Genomic DNA, 16,672 nt, shown 5'->3' with positions numbered 1-16,672 from the left:
TGAGCTAACCCCAGACACCATATTGTCTGAGGAAGAAATGACCCTTTGTTGTTGTGAGCCTCTGGATTTTACACTGTGACCACAGCATGGCCTGGGTTAAGCTGACCGATACAGAAGACACTTCTCGTGGGTTATACATTTTTAAAATATCATTGAAAAAATAAATAAAATCAGGCTCAGCGCCTGTAGCACAGTGGTTACAGGTGCCAGCCACATGCACCAAGGGTGGCCAGTTCAAACCCCGCCCGGGCCTGCTAAACAATAATGACAACTGCAACAACAACAACAAAAAAAAAATAGCCAGGCATTGTGGTGGGCACCTGTAGTCCCAGCTACGTAGGAGGCTGAGGCAAGAGAATCGCTTAAGCCCAAGAGTTGGAGGTTACTGTGAGCTGTGACGCCACGGCACTCTACCCAGGGCAACATAGTGAGACTGTCTCAAAAAAAAAAAAAAAAAATCAACAAAGAAGTCCACACCCTGGATCATGTTTTTTTTTTTTTTGAAGATGAGCTAATGGTACTCTGCAGCATACCTAGACCAACAAAGGCAGAACATATCTATACGCTAACAAGAAAACTCAAGCACAAAGACAAGCACATAGCTATAAAATCAACATGTGATAAAAGCCAAATTTTTAAAAAAGAGACCCCCTAGCCAAGCTTCCAATCAGATGAAATGTATGGGTGATATATACATTTTGATAAGTAGGTCTCTATAGAAATGAACTCACACTTTTAATTTTGACTGTGGTGTTTGTTGCTAACGTGGACATTAAATGTTGCTTGTATTTTCAATGGGATTGTTAATGTTTTAAAAGTGATCCAGTTCAAAAGGCTCATTGGTTTTCAAGTACTGTCAGTTTATGTGGTCTGCCTCTAATCCTGATTTTCTGTGAGTCCTATTATTTTAGTGTGTGATTTTGCAGAATGCAAGATTTTTCAGAAATGGATACTACATATGCGTAGTTTATACCTGAAATGTCTGTGTTATAATAAGTAACAGCTGCTGTATTCCAATTTAAAATAACAAAAAAGTCTAACTCTGCCTCGACTCCCACATTTTCTCCATTCGGTCGTCGTGTATGTGTACCCTGGGCCAGGAGGAGATGTGTTCCAGGTGAAGAAGCAAGGTCTTCAGAATCAACACAGAACTGAGCCTAAGCTTCACTGCCTACCAGCAGCGCTATCTCTGATGTCATTTACTCCCTGAGCCTCAGCCTCCTGCTCTGTATAATGAGGAGGGTAAGAGGAGCTTAGGATGGGGCAACCAATAGCCAGTTCTTTTTCTCCCTGAGCACGTAGGACAAGGTCACAGTCTGCCTCCTCGTGTGTCCCCGAACAATGTGTAGTGTGACCAGAGCCTGCCAAAGGTGTCTGAGCAGAGTCAGTGCGGCCCCTCCTGGATCAAGGCTTTGCTGTGCCCTCCTTCCTCTCTGCTAGCTGCTTCAGGCAATTGCCAGGCCCTTAAGGATGGGAGAACCACCTGTAGTAAACAGTTGGAGATAAACAGAAGACTGGGCCCCTGAGTCTGTCTCAAAAGCTGTCAGGTGTATAAGAAAGAAACTTCTGTTGTTTTGAGCCATGATACATTCATTTTAGTCCATATTTCATAGCAGTTTAGCATACCTTAATTAAGACCCCAAATCCACTCAACAAAATGGAAATCAGTGAAATAAGATCTCCTCTTAACTTTAAAATCAATACATCCTCAGTCAGAGCAGAAATATTCAGTATCCCCTTAAGAGGAAAAGACAGGTTCCCAGAATTGACAACTTGGTAGCAGCTAGAGGAAAGTCTTAGCACATCTAAAGGCAGCGTATAAATGGGAAAGAAAGGAGCCAGAGGGGTGATGTGGTTATCTGAGGAAGGGAAGAAGAAGAGGACCATCCCAGACAGAAACCAGGCTGGGCCTTTCTGGAAAGCAACCCAAGGGAGGCAATCTCAGTGAGCAAACTCAATAGCTGAGGGTCCCCAAAGAGGCCCTTCCTGCCAACCCACACCTCCCTATGACAGCATTTCTGCAGATGTCTGGCCCTGATCCAAAGGACCCAAGGATGGAGCCAAGGCCAGAGAATCTTGTAGAGTCTCCACCAGTGATAGGACACTGGTTATACAGAGTGTTAAACAAGATGAGAGTTTCTTGAAGGTAGCCAGCTTCTCTTGTTCTGATTCCATTGCCCAGTAAACCACTGAGGATGGTGTGTCTGTGAAGTGAGACGGCCTTCATCAGGTGGAAGAAAGACTGGTCTCCTTGACAGCTATAAGCAGGGGTCTTCAAACTGCGGCCCATTGGCCACATGAGGCGGTGTGATTGTATTTGTTCCCGTTTTGGTTTTTTACTTCAAAATAAGATATGTGCAGTGTGCATAGGAATTTGTTCATAGTTGTTTTTTTTAAACTGTAGTCCGGCCTCCAACGGTCTGAGGGACAGTGAATTGGCCCCCTTTTTAAAAAGTTTGAGGATGCCTGGCTATAAGTAACAAATTGACTTTCTGCATTTGTTCAAATTGCTTAAACTCACAGTGCTTTTCTGCTTCCTCATCTATAAACTAGAAAAAATAAAAGCACTTATCATGAGGATTATGAGACATTGTATGGAAAGTGCTTAGAACAGTGGCTGGCCCAGAGCAAGTGCTAGACATTTGCTGTTAGTATTGTACATCAGGCTCTGTGAGCTTGGTTAATGTGACTCTCCGTTTGAGAACTGATGCCTTGTCACTTGCCCCTAAAACAACTTAAGAATAAGACCTTGAAGAGTGACCAATTTACCAAGCTGTACATTACTTTGCTGGGACCTCACTGGACAGCCAGAGTCCTTAGGTGGTAGCATGGACATCTCATGTTGCCATAGGCCTTAATATTTGAAACTGCAAGCAAAGATTATACAAAAATCTATCACAAGTGCCTAATAAGTGACTAGTACACAGTCGTCCCTGAATCAATGGTAGCCTTTGAACTGCCGATTGGAAACAACAAATTGGGAAGGGATGCCTAGCAGCCCAAGAAGACAGTATTCCTGGGCTAACTTTGCCATGTAAGAACCTGCAGTCACCTGGTTTCCACTGCGTTTGCAGACTCAAAGAAGTTCAGCAGGAAACTATAGTCTTACTAACCGATATTGTGACTTGACACCCAAGTTATAGAGACCTGCATTGGAGGACAGCACCAGCCCTTTCCCACTTGTATAGATCCTTGTTTTTCTTCAAGATGCAGCGTAAATGTCACCTCTTCTCTGGAGCTTCCCCAGACTTCTCCAGGTTGAGTTACTCAGATTCTCTACTGCACTCCTGTAGAACTTTCCCTCTCTCACACAATTATGTTCCTATGTCTGTCACCTTCTACTGACTAATAGCATCTCAGTGACCTTTTTTGCATCCTACAAGTAGCACAGTGCTTGGCACATAGTAGGTACTCATAAAATATTGGTTGTTAAATTAATGCAATGGGTTTCTCTCATTTTCCTCCCTTAACCTGGAGCTAAGGCAAATGAACCTTCAGAGCCCTTTCAGAGGCAAAAAGAAAAGTCAGGTCAAATGTGGGGGAAGGTGGCTGCCTCCCCTTTCATAGTTACTTCAAAAACCTGCTTTTGGAACCTTGTACCATGGGGGCTGGAAAGCACTTCAGAGTACCTAGAGCTCTAGGAGGTGCATGTCTTTGGGTAAGATATTGTGATATCAAACATTCATTCAACAAACCCTTATCATGAGTCAACACGTGCCAGACATGAGTAAGATTCAGTTCCTATCCTCATGATTCATACAGGTGGGGCAGAGACAGATCTGGACACAGGTCACGACAGTACTGTGTAACAGGTGCTGGGACAGAGGGGAGCACAGGGCCCCAAGGAGGAGCACAGAGGAGAGGACCTTGAATGTGTCCTGGGAGAGTTAATATCAAGGCCAAGATCTGACTGTGGAGCCAAGTTGCTTTCGGGGAGAAGCGTCACAGTTCTCTGACAGAAGAAGATGGGCCTCCAAGGAGGGGTATCAAGAGACAGAAACAGCAAGAGCAACTCCACTGTCTGGACACATGTGGACTGACTCCTAGGCCTGCCAGGGTCTTCCTGATACTGCAGGCACCTGGATGATGCATCTACCAGTTGGGGCTCTGTCCTCTGCCCAGCAACCACCAAGGAACCGCCTGACTCTACTGTGGCCACAAGCAACGCAACCCCAGGATTCTCTCCATCACCTTGCTGCTAGGAAGCAAAAGAGGCCAATGGTTGAGTGGACACAGACCTATAAGACACAAGCTCTCTATGCCTGAATGTGTACAAAACCCACACTAGAAAAGAAGTAAGAATTTCCACCAACAATTTTATTACTATTGAAAACATTTTGAATGAAGCAAAGCATTTAACAAAATATATATAAAAATACACTCCTTTTAGAAAAATCACAAGTGGACAATAGACTTTTGAAATAGTTCTTCCGATTACCCAGGGAAGATGCAGTATTTATTTAATAGGAAACTGTATTTGGGCAAGACCAGCCACTGCACTGGACCATGAAACACAAGCAGCCCTAACACCACCTGAGCACTCAGAGTAGAAGAAAAGCTTGACAAACAGGGGATGGCTTGGCAGGGCAGCAAGGCAGCCCAACCAGCAAACCAGGGCCAGGGAGGCTGGAAGGGGCTGGGATGAGACATAGGGAACCAGGAACACAGCATGGGCTAGGGGGTGGGGGTGGGGGAGCTGCCAGTTATTCTTGTCTTGTAAGGTGTCACCAGGACATGAGGACCTGGGCAATCTGCAGGACAGCTCCTGTGTGCATCTTTGTTTTAAATTAATTCATATTTAACTCACTAACATGTGGCTTCAGTGGGAGTCATCCTTGTGTCTGCAGGCACAGGGAGAACAGAGAGGAGAGGCCCAAACCAGCAAAGCAGTTTCTCAAATTAAGCTCAATTAAGCACCTGCTGAGCTGGGGGTGAGGAGGGGGCAGGAAGTGTGAGGCTCAGGCCTGCCCCAGGGAGCTCCCACTCCTGTCAGAAGACTTTTCCACGTGGCCCATGATTGGGTGCGGGACAAAGCAGCAGAACTGTTTCCCCATGTGGGTGATCAGGATAGTGTTACAGAAGCCACTATGACTTCTGTAATGGTTGGGGGTAGGGGTCAGGCAGAGCTAGAAAGTGTGTGAGCAAAAGTCCCACAAGGGTGTGTGCAGCAAGAATGGGAGGTGGATGTATGGGCAGTTTGGGGAAATGAGCTGGAGGCTGGAGGACAGGCCTATGCAGTATTTTTCACATACTTATTTACTCTTTCAGTCATGCAACAAAAGATGTACTGAGTGCAAACCCTCTGCCAGGTGCTCCTGCAGGTGCTGGGCACACAGGTGAGCAGGGCAGGCTCCCACCCTCTGGGGCTGGCGCTGTCTCCCTGGAGATCTCGGAGCAGGGATGCCCCACGCTCCACGCTGTGCTTCCTGGGGCTCCTGCCAGCTAGTAAATAGTAATAGTAAACTGCATTTGGGCGAGACCAGCGACATGGGAAGTGGAGGCTGCAGCCTGGTCCAGGGTGAGGGCCACGCCCTGAACTAGGTGTGGCAGTGGAGAAGTGTCTGTCACAGGACAGTGTGGTTGGCAGGGTTATTAACAGAGGGACCTCCTTCCTAGGCCAGCCAAGTGCCCCTGCAGCAGTCACAGGGGAAGAAGCATCCCATCAATGTCTAGGATGGGAGGCGGGGCAGGGAAATGGGGCTTGGAGAGGATAGAGAGGCCAGGAAGTAGGAGAATGAACCCCTCATCCTGCCTCCACCCCACCCCACAGCAGGATCTCATCACCGGCCGGGGGGAGCAGGGGATTCTCGCCCATAGCCCCTCTGGTCTTCATGCCTGTAGCTGTCCCCATAGCCCCTCTGGTCTTCATGCCTGTAGCTGTCCCCATTGCCCCTCTGGTCTTCATGCCTGTAGCTGTCCCCATGGCCCCTCTGGTCTTCATGCCTGTAGCTATCCCCATGGCCCCTCTGGTCTTCATGCCTGTAGCTGTCCCCATGGCCCCTCTGGTCTTCATGCCTGTAGCTGTCCCCATGGCCCCTCTGGTCTTCATGCCTGTAGCTGTCCCCATGGCCCCTCTGGTCTTCATGCCTGTAGCTGTCCCCATGGCCCCTCTGGTCTTCATGCCTGTAGCTGTCCCCATGGCCTCTCTGGTCTTCATGCCTGTAGCTGTCCCCATGGCCCCTCTGGTCTTCATGCCTATAGCTGTCCCCATGGCCCCTCTGGTCTTCATTCCTATAGCTGTCCCCATGGCCCCTCTGGTCTTCACGCCTATAGCTGTCCCCATGGCCCCTCTGGTCTTCACGCCTGTAGCTGTCCCCATGGCCCCTCTGGTCTTCATTCCTATAGCTGTCCCCATGGCCCCTCTGGTCTTCATTCCTATAGCTGTCCCCATGGCCCCTCTGGTCTTCACGCCTGTAGCTGTCCCCATGGCCCCTCTGGTCTTCATTCCTGTAGCTGTCCCCATGGCCCCTCTGGTCTTCATTCCTATAGCTGTCCCCATGGCCCCTCTGGTCTTCATGCCTGTAGCTGTCCTTCTCCTCTTCTCTCCCACTGGAAAGCTCTCTCAGCTGTTCTGGTGGCTCCTGGTAGGCTGCCCGATTCCTACAGTTAAGACAGAACGGAAGCATTTTCCCTCAGTTGGGCCTCCAAGGGAGCTGGGCCTACTGTACGAAAAGCAGCCATCAGACCTGCCAGCCCCACCCTAGAGCTGCAACAGGATGCTGGGCTAAAGGGCAAAGCTGAGAGTGGACAGGAAGGGACCACGAAGGTGTTCCACTCGTGAGCTGAGAGCATTTCAGGGTCAGGCAGGCTCTACTAGCCAAGGAGGGGCTGGCCTTCAGACAGAGGCTCCAGCCCACTCTTGGCTCTGGACACTCCCCAGGCAGCCCTGTCCTCTGAGCCTGGGAAAGTCCTGGGACTAAAGGCACACTTTATGATGGTCAGGTTATTCCTTTCCTCTGCCACAAAATGGGGGTGATGTCCCCCGGGGTGTAGCAAGTGAGAGAAGCTCTGAGAAGTTGGGATATCCTTATTTCAATCAGCTCAGACCCTTCCAATAGGCAGCCCGCCCAGACACTCACGGCCTCGCGTCCTCCCTGTCCTCGGCCTTGTCGTCGCTCCCCCGGCAGCAGCAGCAGTAGATGATGATGCCGATGATGATGAGGGCTCCAACCACGCCCCCCGCGATGCCCGCGTACAGTGCCATGTTCATGGAGGCTGCCAGAGGACAGGGCAGCTGCTCTCCAAAGCTGGCCTGGCCCCCGCCCTCCTCTCAGCCCAGGGAGCAGCAGCCATCAGCTTCTGACAACACTCGGTGAAAGGCATGGCCTTGCGGGACTGGACCCGACATGGTCAGGGAATACTCTTTGGGGATGGAAGTGCGGATAAGGACAGACAGACCGACAGCTCCACATCTTAACACTCTCTGGAATACCCTGACTCTGGAAAAATCCTGGGTGTCAGCCCCACCAGCTCCTGGAGCTACGCGAGGCTCCTCCCCCCACAAAAGGATTAGGGCCAGACTCTGTGGCAGCTGGCTCTGGCACTTCCCCCCTGCTCCTCAAGTAGCCCACAGGGAAAGAACTGAGGAAGTCTCCAAAAGTCAGTCCTAAGCTCCACTTCCAAAGAACCAGTGGAGCAGGACTGGCCTCAGAGCGAAGAGAGTCTGGGATAGGAGTTGTCCTGCCTAGGCCACCACAAATACCCCGCAAGGGAGTGGCCCTAAAGCGGCTGGCCAACTCACTTCCTTGGTGGCCTCTCAGCTGACTCTTAGGCCCCCAGCCAGCCATCTTCTGGCCTTTGTCACCCCTCCCTCCCCAAGCTGCTCTTACGCATTCTGACGGCCACTGTGATGTTGCAGGACGCCATCCCCGCCTCATTGCTGGAGACGCAGATGTAGTAGCCCGATGTGTCTGTGGAGATGTTCTTAAGGGAGAGGGGCTGGCCTGAGACTGGGGAGGAGACAGCAGGAATCAGGGGAGGTACGTGCTCTGCCCAGATGTGGTCTCATCTGTAATATGGAGAAAATCTCCACCTCTCAGGCTATGGGACCACTGAGCCAGGTGCGACACACAAAACTGAAGAGCTGAGGACTCAGTCAGGGACCCTGGGGCTGACGTCTGCCTCTGACACTCATTTTGGGGCCTTGGCAAGTAACTCAGCTTCATTAGAGCTTCGTTTCTTCGCCTATAAAGGAAATAACAGTACCTGCCTCACAGGGGACTCGTGAACATAAAAGGAGGTGCTGCTAATAAGTCTAAGCCACAGTGGAAGGGCAGACGTGTAGTGAGAGCTCAGGAAATGTGACACAGCTTAACGGAATGTTTCAGATAGTGCAATGTGAAAATGCTTTAAAATTAGAAGATAATATTGCCACTTCGATAATCTTGAGAAACTGAATCCCTTAGCTTGGACTCATGTGAAAGAGGCTTAGGAAATCAAAAACCCTGATCTCTGGATTTCTGTCAGGAGGAAGGTATGTGTGGGGGATGTGTGTGAAGGGTGTGTGGGGTGTGTGGTGTGTATTGTGGATGCTGTATTTGTGGTGGTTGGTGGGGTATGAGTCTGGTGTAGTGTGGATCTGGTCCATGTAGTGTGCGGTGAGTGTGTGCGGTGAGTGTGTGTGGTGAGTGTGCATGTAGCATATGGTATATATGTAATATATGCAGGGGTGTGTGTGTGATGCGAATGTGTGGGGTGCCATGAGTGTAAGGTAGGGTGTGTGTGGTGTGGGTTGAGAGTGAGTGCATATGGTGTGTGTGCAGTATGGTGTGAGGGGATGAGCGTGTGTGGTGTGCATGTCTATGAGTATGTATGTGGTGTGCAATATATGTGCATGGTGTATGTAATGTGTGTGTGTGTGTGTTGTTTGATGTGGGGGGGTGTGTATTGGGGTATTCGTGTGTGTGAAAGCGTGGGTAGGGTGTGTGCATGGTGTGGATGCCTGGCGTTGGGGTAGGATGGAGGTGTCTGCTACCTCTTCAGGAAGCCATTTCATTTCTTTCTTTCTTTTTTTTGCAGTTTTTGGCCGGGATGAGTTTGAACCTGCCACCTCCGGCATATAGGGCTGGCGCCTTACTTCTTTGAGCCACAGGTGCCGCCCGCCATTTCATTTCTTTAAGCTGCAGCATCTTATCCGGAATGTGTGTGTGGGAAAACACTTGATCCTCCTGACTCCAGGGATATGGACAAGGGTGTCCCCCTGAGAGACCTTCTGTCTAAATTAACAATCTGTGAATCTCTTCATCTTGAAAGGGAGAGCTTTACCCTTGGACATATGGCTAAGTCCCGTCCTCAAAGATGCTTTGTCATGACTGTTATTCTGACAGAAGAGTTAGAGACCTGCCTTGTATGATTCCTGCTGCCACCAGGTGGTTACACTCCATCCATGAGAGATGGCCTAAATTGCAGATAGGACCCCACCACTGCTGTTTCAGACATTTCAGAGGCTGCACATAATCCTCGGTAACAAATTCCAGCTTTTTCATGTGACAAGGTTACAGTTCTGGCCCTGCCAGCTTTATTTATGTATTTCTTTCTTTCTTTACTACTTTCCCTGATGTTCTGCAGGCAAAACCAGGGAAGCAGCCCTCTCCCTGCTGCACTGCCACTCTCTTGCCAGATTGTGTCTCCAGCCTTTCCTCGTCTGGATGTGCTGCTCGGTACATGTCCTCAAATAGAACGTCCTCTCAGCCTTCCAACACTCTGGTATAAAGGGGCGTGGAACAAATATCTCAATCTCCTATTTCATGGAGGTAAATGGAGGCTTGGAGAAGTGATGGGACTTGCTCCAAGTTGCAAAATTAAGAAATGACAAAGCTGGAACAAAAATCCCATTTTAGGTCTTGAACTTTCGGGGGTCATTGGCAACTTTCTTTTTTACAAAAATGTTGTATTCTAAAAGCAATATATGTTCACTATAAGAATTTATACTATATGATGTAAAACGATTTCAATTCAATTTGATACAGAAAACATGCTGGTCACAGCTATGAAGAACATGACGAAGGCCCCTGTCCTCCTAGTGTTTCCAGCCAACAAGAGAAGAAAGACATGAAACAATGGTGATTTTGAGGGGGGTTACAGTTCAAAATAGAGCTGCTATTTGAGCTTACATGAGAGGATTTAATCTCATCCAAAAAGTCAAGGAAAGCCTGTATAAAGAAGAGAGAAGGAGATAAAAATCATTCACATTCAGCTCAGGGCCCGTAGCACAGTGGTTATGGCGCCAGCCACATCCACCGAGGGTGGCGGGTTCGAACACAGCCTGGGCCAGCTAAACAACAAGGACAACTGCAACCAAAAAAAGAAAAAAAAATTGCTGGGAGTTGTGGCAGGCACCTGTAGTCCCAGCTACTTGGTAAGCTGAGGCAAGAGAATCACTTAAGCCCAAGAGTTTGAGGTGGCTGTGAGCTGTGACACCACAGCACTCTACCCAGGGTGACAGCTTGTGACTCTGTCTCAAAAAAAAAGTCATTCACAATCTCACTATCTAGAAATAACAGCACTTTGGCTTTTTTCTTCCAGTCTTTTCACTCCTGTTTTCTTCAAAGTCTTCCCTTGAACCACAGGACACTACTCTCTGGTACTCATTCTTTATAAAATGCTGCCCCTTCTATCCTAGCATTCCTCACCTAATGCATTTTCTGGAATATTGACAAGAGATACTGACATGTGGTACTGAAAAAGAGGTCCATAATTAAGTTTAGGAATCACTGAGTTAAGATTAAATAAGTTTTTTAAGAGCAACGCTTGCAGAGCTCTTAGTATGCTAATGAGCACAGGAATCTCTGATAGGGGGTTATGGTACTAATAACTTCATTTTCCAAACTAATTGTATTTTGTTATTTTTAAATGGCATCTTGTAGGAACACACTTTGGGAAGTGTTTTATGACCCTGGACCCACTTAGAAGGTCTAGAACTCATAAAAGATTCCCACAACTTTGGAGTGTAAAACTCAGTCCACGTGTTTGGAGTACAGGGCACACTGCACAGACTGAGGGCAATCCTGGGCCTTGAATAGGGGGTGACTGTGTAGTCCACTGAGTCAGCACCATCCTTCCCTAGTTCCCTGATGCAAACAGTGGATCTTAAAAGCTGTTCTTGGATGAACCAGTAAACGTCATGTGCCACAGGACCTGCTTTGATTCTAAATTGGGGCTCCTAAACCCCTTTTCCTTTAGAAAGGGACTAGTAATTTCTGAAATCCAGAGAAACTAATGTTTCCGCTGCAGTGGTGACACCTCGTGGTCAGGAAGGGGAATGCACAGGAAAGTAACCTCCCACCTTGACTCTGCTCTGGGTGTGGAGAGATTCCCCTCCAGGGAAGCTCAGGTCTTAACCAAGGCGTGGAAGCCAAGTTGACAAGATCTAACTTTTCTGCCCCGCTACCCTGTCCCTATGGCTTGTCAATAAGCTCAGGATGTCACTGATCACCCAGGGCCATCAAGATCCTTCTTGCACCCATCCCCACCTTTCATAGCCTCCCCGGGCAAAGTGCTCCAGCCTCCAGAATCTCCCTGCCATTTCCTTGATATACAACTTCCTATTTACTTGATGCATAAAACCCAGCTGACTGGGCACAGTTTACAAAGCATATTCAGAGCTGTCACATAAGTGATTTCTTCTTATCCTTGTCACGGCTTTGGGGGAAGATAATATCATGATCATACCAGTTTCTTTCAAATGATGTTACTAAAGGTGAGAGAGTCTATTAATGATTTACAGTGGAGAATTCAACACTCAAATCCTGGTTTTCTGGTTCCAGAGTCCCTTATCGCACCGCTAACTTGTTTGCACTGATTGCTGGGTCAAAGGAAACAATTTCTAATGCTGGAAATTCTGTCTTCAGATGTAGAAGGGTGGGGGAACACCCCCTTTCCATATCATCCCTGGTAATCTGAAATGTTTTAAACGTCATAAATATGTTTGGACTGACCCACAGGGGAAGAAGATGTCAATAGAGTCTCTTAGGCTCTGTGCAGCAGGATGCAGACAAAGACTTTGAGAACCTCCCCCACAACACCATCCAGAGGCAGGGTTGTGTTGGTATTACCATTAACCACGTTCTTTTCCCAGGTCCCCAGCCTAACTCTGAGAAAATATCAACTGGAGGAAGAATAAACCTTCAGAAAAGACAGAAAAATTTCTCCCTTTAACCTTTTTTCATGTCCTCAGAATTCTCCCCTTTTGGGCCACTGAAAAGCTAAATTTTGGCTTCTAACCAGCAGAGAAGGCTCTTGACAGGGGCAGGAGAGCTGCAGCCAGGTGTTCATTTGTGAGGATGTTCAGGATGTGGTGGCATCAGTGGAGTCAGAGATGGACCAGCATGGATAGGGGATGGAAATGGAAATTCCTCACCCCTGGAAGGAGCTGCAGAGTTAGACTTGGAGCCTCAAATGTATACTTAATCATAATCATAATGATATAGTAATACAGCATTATGGTCATAATCATAACGATATAATCATATAGCATTATGAACATAATCATAACAATATAATAATATAGCATTATGGTCGTAATCATAATCAAAATTAAACCCCCACCCAGTGCTTTTGCACAAAGTGGTTGTCAATAACAACCGCGTTCAAGAGAACTGAGGTATGAAGAATAGAGAAAACAATTTAACAATTATTATGTGCTTCCACTGAGTGCTTTACATGAATCATTTTTATTTCTCACCAGAACTATGAGGAAATTATTACTATGAGAAACCAGCACTTGGAGAGATGGCCCAAGATATCACAGTGGTAACAGCAGGGTGGTGGAATGGGGAGAGGGGCAGCCTTCAGGAGCTCTGATTGGTCATCCCAAGTCTCCCCTGGCAGGCCTAGCCAATCAGCTGCACCTTAATATGGGAGCCACCTTCCCCACTGACCCCATTACCTACCTGGTTGGGCCAGTGGCCGCTCTTGGTTCAGGACATTGTAGCTCTTCCAGCTGTACTGAGGGGCTGGGGAGCCCTCCTTCGATTGGCAGGTCAGCTGGATATCGTTCCCAATTACAGTTTCTCCCTGGATGGTGCAGTCTGGCTTAGAAGGTAACACTGTGTAGAGGAAGACCAAAGAGCAGCTGTGTATCAGGTGGGGCTTGGTGACAACCGGAAACAGGTACATATTGCCTCGTTTGTTTAAAGGCAGAGAAAGCCTTAGTTTAGTGTGAGATACAATGCTGTAAAACAAAGTCACCCCCAAAATATCTACTTGGTGGCCTGACCTCATCACAGAGAGGCAGTGCATACAGCAGGAAGCATCATGTTCTGGCCCACAGTAGCTTCATGAGGTGTGGTATCAAGTGTTCATCTAGTTTAGACTCATAGGATTTTAAAAATAGTTCAACATGACCATTATACAGATGGGGATACTAAGGCCAAGGGAGGGCAGTTGCTTATGGGCCCTGACTCCAGGGCCAGTGCACACTCCACCAGCTCACAACAGTCCCTCCGTCCCCGTTTAGGGAAATCCTCAATCCCTCTGAACTTCAGAGTTCCTATCTGTAAAATTAGGAGATAACAAACATTTTCTGTAAAGGGCCAGATGGCAGTATTTTAGGCTTTATAGACCATTTATCATCTCTGTTGTACTTTTTTTTCTTTTTTAATAATGCTTTAGAAAAGTAAAAAAAAGGCTGTGGGTTGAATTTGGCCCCTGGTTTGCCTACCCCTGGGTTAAATGATCTCAGAAGCCCTTCAACTCTAACTTCGTAGGAATGTTCTCTTCAGGTTAAGGCATTACCTGCTTCCAGGGCTCTGCTGATAGAATGCAATTGCCTGTGTGCCTGGTGGTAGGAGGGACTGCAGGGTAGGGAAAAGTGCTGGGTGGAGAATGAGACAGAGGGAGTAGGGGGCAAAGATAAAAACAGGGAATCCCTCAGAGAGGAGGTTACAAACCGAGCAGCACAATCCTAACTCCATTTCTTGAGCCTTTTAATCATACTCATTACTTCATACCTCAACTCACAATCCTAACCCCATTTCTTGAGCCTTTTACCCAGTGTTATTAATACACCATTGTGTGCAGGGGTTCCTTCTGCAAACCTTCTTGGGCACCTACTGTGTGTGTGACAATGCTAGGCATTAGTATGAGACAGTGAGTTAGTCAAGGGATGCAGTGGGGGCAAAAGACAAGTGTGTGGACAGTGACCAGGCAGGAGGCAGGGCTGTAGGACAGGGAAAGCACAATACAGCATCAGCTGTGACTCTCCTGAAGGGAGTGTCATTGGGATGACAATCAGAGCTGCTGAAGGCTGCCCACTCCCCATTCCACCACCCTGCTGTTACCAGTGTCAACAGGGCCAAAGGTGGAGGTGGTGACAGTTATCAGAGGAAGAGAGGTGAGGGCACTCTAGGCAGAGCAAACAGCGTGTACAAAGGCCCCAGGGCGAGAAGCATGCAGTACGCTAGAGATGTCAGATAGTGCCCGTGCTGTGAGAAGGGGAGGACAGATCGTGGAGGAAGTTGTTGTTGGAATCCCTGGGTTGCAGACCTGTGTCTTCTGCGTCTTTCTTTTCATGCCCCCTGGGATGGCTCGCTTGCCTGATGAACAGGGCCGCCCATTCTATAATCCAGGTACTGGATAGGTCACTGAGCAAAGGCGGGCATGCAATCTCAGCCCCTCCCGAAATCACTGGGAGAAGCTCTCTGGACACACCTCTTCCCTCTAGTCCACCAGCTATAGGCAGGCCCTTGTAAGGTGCACCAACGTGAGGGCCAGCCAGGAGCAGGGCAAGTGGACGAGAAACAAGAGGCCTTCCCTTACTGCCCTCCTGCTTGAGCAGTCCTTAAAGCTGAGAGGCCCAGGGTCCAGGCCAGGTTGCATCTATTCTGGCCCGGATTCTGCGACTGGAACATAGTAGAGAGGAGACAGCTGCCACTGAGGACCACTCCAACTCATGGCTCTGCTGCCCGCCCTGCTGGCCCAGCAAGCAGGTCCCTGGGGACACAAGAGAAGGTGAACACCTCTCCCAAGGTACTTTCTAGAACAGGTTTGCTAGACCAAACTATCTCTTGAGAGGTACAGAAACATCCCTCCCCACCTTGTTCCCACGAATGCCTTTAACAGGAGGCTAAGCCTGGATTCCACAGTTAGAGAGCCTGCCCCAAATACCAAGACCACCTGAGAAGTCCCAGGCTGGCCCAAAGGCATACTGAGTGTGCATGGGTGATAGCAGAGCCTGTCTGCCACCCGGTTTCTTTGGGATATAGGATGAAAAGGGAAAGAAAGTGACTAATGCCCACTGGCAACTACAGAAGCATAGGAAAGCATCTGAATGGGCCCAGACACTAGCTCTGCTTTAAGCTGCCATTTGCTAAGCTTCGGAAAGCTGCAAAGAGCAAATCCTTAATTCTCTCCAGCGGCAGGAGTAGTAATGATGACAAACAAGGGACCCCCGTACTCCTAAAGAGCTCAGCTTTAGGGAGGAATGTGTTGGGTCCTTTCTCCCCTAACCTCAGCGCCCACACTTCGCTTCAGCCTCAGGGCAGGCACCAGGCCTCACTCGTCCAGATCCCACCATCAAAGACAAGGAGGACCTTGGAATCCCGATATAGTTGAAATGTCCTTCCACGCATGTGGAGGCCGCGAGACCTTCGGGGCTGGATGTCTGACTTTCTACAGGCGGGTCTCACCTCCCAAGCAGCATGCAAATAATATTTACCCGGGCAGAAGAGATGGGAGGGAGGAGGGGCCTCGCGGGCTCCAAGACGTCTCCGAAGCCGGCGACTCCGGCTGCAGACGTCAGGGGGAGCCAGAGGCCGGGGAGACGGACGGCAGGTCCCGCCCGGTCCCGCCGGTGGGGTGGGTGACCCAGACCGCGCGCCCCCGAGGCGGGGGCTGAGGGGCTGCGGGGCAGAGGCCGCCTGGGAGCTTCCTGCTATCCTTGGTTTACTGGAGGTCACTCAACCCGAGTAGGCCGGCCCCGTGTAATTAAAGTCCTGTGCCTGAAAATAGCCTAGCAGCAAAGCCATTTGGAAAGAAAACTTTTTTTTTTTTTAGATTTCTACTGGATTTCTTTTCTTTCTTTCTTTCTTTTTTTTTTTCTTTTTTCTTTTTTTTTTTGTACTGGATTTCTTCACATGTACTACACAATGGTCTCCCTCCCTCCCTCTTTTTCTTCCTCTTTTCCTCCCTTCCTTCTTCCATCCCTTCCTTCTTTTTTTAAAAAAGGACAACATCGATTTCACCAAGTTCCATAATCTCAGATTAAACTTGTATCTTCTGGCCTAGAGGAGGGAAGGGAGAGTGGGCGTTTATGCTTATAGGAGAGGAGGGTAAAGTCCACGTTAATGCTTATATTCCCAGAAGGAAATGGACTTCATACCCACCCTACAGGCACACACATTTGTGCATGTGTGTGGACGGGGGTGGGAGCGTGGGGGGATATTGTATTTTTCAGATCAAAAACAAAGAGGAAGCAGCTTTAATATCTATCAGTAAGGAACAATTGAATAAATCATGGTATATCCACATGATGAAATGTATGCTGTTAACGGAAAGATCTGTATGTGTTCATCTGGAAAAATATGCAGGAAACATTGTTAAAGGAAAGTAAGTTGCAGAGTGATCTTCATAATATCTCTTTTTTTTTAAGAAAAAGAAGAGTATGTAAGTGCGTGCATGTTCTTCCACATGAAGAGAAGCGTGGAAGTTGTCACTGGCTACCTCATGGTGATAG

General features: G+C 48.3%; 1 protein-coding gene across 1 annotated transcript in view; it reads right to left on the bottom strand.

Moving 5' to 3' along the window:
• Positions 1 to 5,780: 5,780 nt before the first annotated feature.
• The window catches only part of GPA33 (glycoprotein A33), a 32,145-nt gene continuing 21,253 nt past the window's right edge, over positions 5,781 to 16,672 (bottom strand). The window contains exons 4-7 of the mRNA XM_053606086.1: positions 12,891 to 13,046; positions 7,830 to 7,949; positions 7,080 to 7,215; positions 5,781 to 6,600 (exon numbers count right to left, since the gene is read on the bottom strand). Coding sequence (XP_053462061.1) covers positions 5,781 to 6,600; positions 7,080 to 7,215; positions 7,830 to 7,949; positions 12,891 to 13,046 — 1,232 coding nt within the window. The remainder of the gene's footprint in view (positions 6,601 to 7,079; positions 7,216 to 7,829; positions 7,950 to 12,890; positions 13,047 to 16,672) is intronic.

Source organism: Nycticebus coucang, chromosome 10 (assembly GCF_027406575.1).
Source record: "Nycticebus coucang isolate mNycCou1 chromosome 10, mNycCou1.pri, whole genome shotgun sequence".
In the NCBI taxonomy this organism is placed as follows: Eukaryota; Metazoa; Chordata; class Mammalia; order Primates; family Lorisidae; genus Nycticebus; species Nycticebus coucang.
Note: the sequence above shows the minus strand (reverse complement) of the source record. Positions and strands in the feature narration are given on the sequence as shown.